Genomic DNA, 7,434 nt, shown 5'->3' with positions numbered 1-7,434 from the left:
TTTGAGGACAAAAGAGACTGGAAAGAAAATATTGTCCAAAAGCGCCAACATGAAACTGGTTGTTATAAAAGTGACGACATAGACCTGTATTCAATAATAGTAATCTGGTTTTAATCAGTCATCACGAGTATACTGTTCGAGGAATATAATTGAATGTACTGGGGGAAATTGGCTCTGTAAACCATGGGTTCAACAGTGTGTTAAATTACATCTTATGATGTTGGTTATTATTATGTCAGCTACAAGTTTTATTGCATTTATGCCTTTCTCAAGATCGTAATACAGCCTGGAGTGAGAAAGGCCGTGCTCTTTATAGAAAGAAGAAAGGAAAGCAGTAGAATAAGGAAAGCAGTCCACTTCTAGACATCCAACACTACCAAGGACTGACCAAAACGACTATCTCCCTTGCATCTTGCATTTCTTTTGTGTTGAATAATACAATCCAAAAACACCAGGACAACCTTGTCATACAATATGTCTTTATTTGTGTGTAAACAATATCTTGAGGAGTATCAGCCAGGTTCTGGGTAATTTGTGAACATGAATATTTAGTCACAAAATTAGAACATGATGCTGAGATGAAGGAAATATTTCAACAATTACTTTTTTCCCCCCCCCCCAGCTATTCAGTCGCGGAATATTCAGGAGAAACGAAATGCTTAGATTTCCCTGAACAATCGCACTCCTTTGAGTGGCTCTCCCAATTGAATGTATTACCTTTCTTGCTCAAGACATCTCAGGAAAAGAATAAAGGCTCAGGGCTGATTGAACAGGTACATCTGTTAAATTAAAGCCATCAGGGAAAACAAATTTGCTGATTTCTTTTTCTTTAAATCGATTATGATTTAAGGACTTGAGATTTTGTTGAAATCGTCTCGCCTGGCCGTGATTTTCATGAATAACAAGGCCTTTATTGTCCGGCTCCCTCCGTTACCTTCATTCAACCCACTTGTCTCAGTAGATGCAGTGTTTTCACTGTAAGGTGCTGGATGCCAGTATATTATAATGTGTTAGTGGGCCATTATTCAGCACTGTGTTGCATGTAACTAGGACTAGACCGTGTGTGTGCGTGTGTGTGTGTCTCTCAGATTTGGACATAGAATAGTGTTGTCCAGAGGCTTAATAGGTTAGTAGGTCATCAAATTATTAAATATGTAACAAGAGAAGCGTTGCAAAAATAACCCTCTTTTAAAACAATAAATAAGAACATTTCTTCCAACAGTCACAGGAATAGTGTTAAAAGCACAGTAGTGCAACTCAATTAGCTTAGTCACGTACTTCACATCGACGACAAATATATATACAATTAAGACAAAAATAAACACCTTGGAAAAAAAAATACAAATTAAACCTAGCACATTCTGAAAGACAGACAAGCTGCTAACAGAGTTGGATCAGGTGAGCACATTGTTACGGGATGTTTTGACAGGCCGGCAATTCAATATATCATATTTGGACGGAAATGTCCAAATTAATGCAACTTAAAATGCAAGCCAACACAGCACCAAATACCAACAGAACAGCACCACCTCTGGTCAAAACAAGTTATTGCAACGGGAGGGCTCAACTTAGCAACAAGTCATGACACTCGCTGAAGAACCCCCCCAGCATGTGGCATCACTTGGCATTCATTTGCTCAGACAGTGCAACAAAATATGTTTGACTAGAAATGGTGCCGTCCCGGTAAATTTAGCATTTGGGGACTCTGTAATCCGCATCGAAAGGACTATTCAACCAGGAAGCTTCAACGTAATTTCACGGCGGAGGCACCACTGTGAGTCCCCAACCCTTTCTCTGGGCATGTCGGCGATGTTACATCTCCAACCGCGCATCATGCGACTTGTTCTACTAATTTGGATTTGCAGGGACAGACACAACCAGCAGACCCAGCTAACCTTTTAGATGCCCTTAACGGCTGGGAATGCTACGTTTCCCCCCCCATGTCCCCCAAATAACAAACGTACAGGTGAGTGCCAAGACGTACTCGTGTGCATTCGTGGTTTGCCTCGTTTCCCGTGTTAATGCGTTTCCTCTATGCGAATGCATGACACCGTTCCTTCACATCCTTCTCACAACCGTGTTCCCCTTGTTTAGGCTTTAAAGCTTCTTTAGAACAAAGTGGGTCCCCAGGGCCTAATCCGACTGGAAAACATCACAGCATAGCTGGAAACCTTGCCATTTCTTCTAGCATAGACCTTTCTCCTCCCCGCCCTCCCTCACCCTGCAACGTTCTCCTCAGATGTTTGTTTGAAACTGAGAAGTAAACACCTATCCCAAGCTTTTTTTTTTTTCTTTTTTTTAATCCTTTCAGGGTTCTTTTTTTGTTACTGGCACAAATTTCGCTTGAGTCATTTCGATGTTCAGAGTTCGGTTATTACGTCCCACGCAAAGCAATCCGACAAATAGCCCGGTGAAAAAATGTCCAAACATTGAAACGGTGATGGGGAATTCGAAGTAATAATTGTCGGCCATGTCGTTTCTTAAGACTGTATAACAGAGCTCACGGGCTGTTCGATTGGACTCCGGACTAGCCCTGGACTGAAAGACTCGGAGAGGAGAGCCAGCCGAAGGAGTTTAAAATGTTTAAATAAATAAAAGCCTACAACTGGCACAATATTCTGAACGCACGTCTAGACTCACCGTGGGTAAACTCCCACTCATAGCAGCCGGGGTCCCCCTCAGACGCTCACCTTTCCCTCGCCCTTTTGTCTTTCCAGAAATGCATGAAAAAATAATAATCACAAACGCAAAAAAAAAAAAAAAAATTATTAGAGGAAGGGTGAGATCATCTACGATTCGGGATTTAACTAAATATGACTTTATAGGTTTTGTTTTTTTTCGTTTTCTTTCTTTAAAGCTGTCTGTCCTCCTTCCGGTTCTGTCGCCGCCGGCTGGCTCCTCCTCCTCCTCCTTGGGGGCGGGGCTACGGAGGCGGGACAGGAAGGGGGGAGCGGGGCTGGGCTGGTGGGCGTGGGGGGGGGAGAGGCGGTCCTATGTGTAGTTCTGGAGGGGCTGGCTGACCCTCATGCAGGCCCAGTAGAATGCCCGGCCCAGCGTGAGCAGCGCCAGCAGCAGCACCGCCACCCAGGACGCGTAGATACCCGGGTAGGTCTGCGCCTTCACCCACGTGCCCGCCTGGAGAGGGGGGGGGGGGGGGGGGGGGGGTGGACACAGACAGACGGATGGACAGGTAAGGTAGATAGGTTGGAGGGCTAGGCCTAAAAAAAAAAAAAAAAAAAGGTTGGTTCCTGTTGGTTGTCAGTTGAGGTCATGGGTAGGTAGGGAATTTATTTTATTTTTTTATTTTATTTTTTCCAGCGGCAGCGAATGATAGGTAGGTTGTTTTCATATAAAAACGAGAAAATTCGCTCATCCTTTTACAGAATAAAGAGGTGCTGTACAAAAACGTAATTATAGTTAGCATCAAATATTATTATTATTATTTTTCTTTTTTTTTTAAAGCTCATTAAATAATTTGGGTCGCATATAAATTGACAGGGTCGGTCGGAAACCGGAACCAAACAAAAAAATGTTTTAGGCCCTACAGCGTGGTTCTGATTAAGTGAATCAGTTAGTGCGAAGGTGCTCTCTAGTATACGAAAACATAGTTTCTAAAAAAGATAGGCTGACCAAGGCACTGTTCTTGAAGGTAAAAAGATTTTAATAAATAGTCTTAATCCTAATAGAATTCTTAAAAAGTTACCAACATGTTTGGGCCATTGTAGGCCTTCATCAGGGGATGATCAATGAACAAGGTGTACCGGCGGGTATATCAAGTCATAGCTATTAGTAAACCTGCTCCAGCTGGTGGATGGACAGCTCAAAAGACAAGGGGGGACATGGAACGGCTCGGGAGGGATCCAAATCTAAACTGATGTAGTTGTTGATGCTAAAGTGTTTGTGATTTAGCATTGTTTTTAGTTGAACACGTAGAATATAAAGAAGAAGAATAATCTAATTCTTCTGTTCATCTCAACTTTTTTTTAATACTGTATAAAGCACTTTGTGGAGTATACTGAACTCCACAAAGTGCTTCTAAAAATCAATGCATTGGAGAAACTCATTGAGTTTGAGGAGAAAAGTCTTCACATTGAGATGTTCCTGTGTTAGCAAGCATAGACTGCAGTGGAGACTGTTTTGCTATGGCGTACATGGTGTGTGGAGTTAGAAACCTTCTGATGAATACATTCTCAGAATACACACAAAAAGTCACAAAAAAAAGATCTGAAGACAACTGTACTGCAGACGGGTATAAAGAGTTGTTTGGTTTAATCGAAAACAAATTGAAAACCTACTGATGACTACATTCTCAGAATACACCCAAAAGGTTCTCCAAAAAAAGACATGCAAAAATCTATTCTGAAGACGAGAATAGAGACATGTTTCGTGTTCATCCAAAATGAATTAAAAACCTACTGATAGCTACATTCTGAAAATACCCCAAAAGAAAAAAAAATATAAAAATCAGTTCTGCAGACGAACGCAGTGATATGTTTGTGTCTATTCGAAAACAAACAAACGCACGTGTAGGTGTGTGTTTGTGTGCGTGTCTCTCTCTCTCGCTCCCTAGTGGAAACACCGTTGTACCGTTGTAAACTCTTTACCTGTGCCAGGAGGGAGCTACTTGCAGATGCTGTTTATCAAAGGAGAATTAACCACAGGAAAAAAACACAGCCGAGTTGCTGTGGGAGACAACCATGATCCAAGAAATGAATAAATAGCGGTGAAAATATGCTGCGAAATAAACGTTCTCCAAACACCCTGGAGGTTAGTTTGTCTTCGCTGCTCCAGTAAATGTAGTGTGAAGCCTGCGATTAGTCACTCGGCACTCAAGGGCATAACATTCTCCCTGACAACCGTCGCTGGGGACCTCCGACAGTGCCCCAAATTATTTGCCGGCGTTTGGCAGCAATTTTCCTAAAAGTTTGTTTGGGGAGAAACACGACTCGACCCCTTGGTATAGATTGCCATCCTTCCGAAAAGCGCGCGGATAAGGTAAACATCTGGGGAGCATGCTTGGAATCGAGGTGTCAAATGCTTTTAGGAGTTAATTCATAGGGTGTGTTCGAAACCACCTACTTGCTTACTACTTACTACCTACTCAATAATTGGCTTACTTCTCGAATCCTTAAATAATGATTGAGTAATCCATTTTGAGTAATCGACGTTCGGAAGACCGTTCTTACTTAACCACCTCAGATGACGTGAATCAAATGACGTGTCAATAACCTACCGGCCGGGCGCCGTTAATAAACATTATAAATAAATATATAAACGTCACATTTAACGTCACAGTACACCTTCAACCTAAGGATTTGCGGTGATATGTTAACAATTGTTAAACAATTGTTAAAAGCACTGCTGCTGCGGCTCCCCGTTTAGCGCCATTGCTTCCACTGTTCTTTTGAATAGACGCAGTGCATTCTGGGGCGGTTGAGTACGTCTAGTAAGCTAGCGATGCTTACTCAAAATCTTTCCGGAAGTAGAAGACATTCGGATACTACTCGCTTACCTAAAACTCGCTTACTACGTTCTGCTTACTCAATTTGACGTCATAGTTAGTAAGAGTAGTAAGCAAGTAGGTGGTTTCGAACACACCCATAGACTTATTATTTCTCCTTTTGGGTTGTAATTTTGCAGTGACCGCAATTATCTGCGTGCATCCTTTTTGTCAGACTGGCCATCTTTACAGCCCACAGCTGACTGAAATCCACGATTTGGCTGTAGGGACCGACTGGACGGCAATGCGGTATAAAAACGCTCCAACTATTAGTGACACGTCATTCAATGTTTCTCCCTTCACACTGAAGGCGGGTAAAGAAGCAGAGGAGGGCATCAACTCACCATCAGCCCAGCGCTCGCAATGGAGAACAGCAAGCATAAAAGAAAACACCACAAGCTCCGCCTCCGGGGGTACCTCTGACCAATAGAGGAGCTGTGTGTGTGGAAGGGGGGGGGGGGGGGGGGGGGTCGAGAAGGGAAAGGGAGGAGAGAACGGATTAGTTGAGCGGATGCACAATGGCTCCACTGGGCATACGACATCACCCTTTCCATGGTCCCTTTCACTACAAACTATCTTTTAGTTGGGTCATACCTAAATCCAATACATTAATCCAATATTTATTAACCAAGTCAGATTCAATTACACAATTGTATTCAAACGCTTCAAATGATTGGAATTGACATTAAGTCACACGAACAATAAAGTCAAATTCCAAAGGACGGTTTTTACTGATGTAAAGGAGCTTAGGTGTAGCGATATCGCTCCACAAAGCACCTTAATACGGTTAACACTTTTCCTATAAGGGTACGTCATTTGACCATGGGTTCACGCAGCAGTAAACATTAACTCACAATTAACTCTGTTAACTCACGTTCTAGTAATCTTTGACTAACGTGTTCTTGTTTACTAATCGTTTCATGTGAACTAAGGTAATGGTATTCATGTTAACCGAGGAATTACTTTCGACATTTAACCTTTGTGCCAATCGCCTATTACCATCGCGTGGAGCGGGAACAGGGTTCTCGGCTCGTGGAGAAAAACAACCCAAGGCTCTAACCCACCAAACAGACATTTACCCCCACAGGGATTGTTAACCCCGGTGACATTTATGAAATGTGTGTAAACACTCATAAAGGTCAGTGGAAGGGCTGTGGTTGATGGGAGGGCTGTTTAATCTCCCGAACAGGTGACACGTTTGGATTTATAGCGTACCGAGGACCTCTGCTCAATCCTTCACTGTCCTGCAAGATAGACTCTAGATGTGAGCGATGTGAGCGAAGGGGCAGGGCAAAAATATATAAAGAACTATAAGTCTATTATTATGTCCTAAAGATCACAAAAAATAAAATAAAATAAAAACACACACAGCCTGCATCAACCTCTTTTACTCTTCGAGAAAAGTTTGAATATGCTCCACACAAATTGGCGCGACATCCTTGCTCAAGACGGGCGTGGGAGACGGTGTACTGCATCCAGCGTCCGAGTCTCAAGGCACCCATGTTAACATGGAAGTACGTCCCAGTGAGTGGTCTCGTCTGCCTTTAATTCTCCATCAATGAGTGGCTGGGGAGAGACTGGAGCCAGGACCACCTGCTCCCAGACAGCACGGTGTTGAACACGCACACCGACCGGCTGGCGAAACAGCGGCGAGACACCAAAAAAAAAAAACTAAGAACATAGCGGTGGACGGATGGAGCCAAAGTTTCGGCGAATCGGTTATAGCGCTCTCTCTTCATCTGCAAACTTTCATTACAGCTACGCTTGATGTGGAGAAAAGCGAATGTTGATTGATTTCCGTTGCACCTCTGCAACGTCAGCGAGAAGGCTGCGAACCCCCCCCCCCCCCCCCCCCCCCCCCCCCCCGCCCCTCCTTACAGCGAGCCCAGTAGAAAAGCAGCTCGGAGCTGTCTAGAGATTTCTGTTTGTTCGCG

General features: G+C 43.4%; 1 protein-coding gene across 1 annotated transcript in view; it reads right to left on the bottom strand.

Annotated features, from left to right (window-relative positions):
• Nucleotides 1-462: 462 nt before the first annotated feature.
• The window catches only part of pip4p1a (phosphatidylinositol-4,5-bisphosphate 4-phosphatase 1a), a 12,195-nt gene continuing 5,223 nt past the window's right edge, over nucleotides 463-7,434 (bottom strand). Inside the window, exons 4-5 of the mRNA XM_060058256.1 lie at nucleotides 5,845-5,958; nucleotides 463-3,135 (exon numbers count right to left, since the gene is read on the bottom strand). Coding sequence (XP_059914239.1) covers nucleotides 2,992-3,135; nucleotides 5,845-5,958 — 258 coding nt within the window. The 3' untranslated portion in view covers nucleotides 463-2,991. The remainder of the gene's footprint in view (nucleotides 3,136-5,844; nucleotides 5,959-7,434) is intronic.

The sequence above is a fragment of the Gadus macrocephalus genome, chromosome 8 (assembly GCF_031168955.1).
Source record: "Gadus macrocephalus chromosome 8, ASM3116895v1".
Lineage (NCBI taxonomy): Eukaryota > Metazoa > Chordata > Actinopteri > Gadiformes > Gadidae > Gadus > Gadus macrocephalus.
The sequence above is the reverse complement of the archived record's forward strand: the minus strand, read 5'-3'. Positions and strand labels throughout refer to the sequence as shown.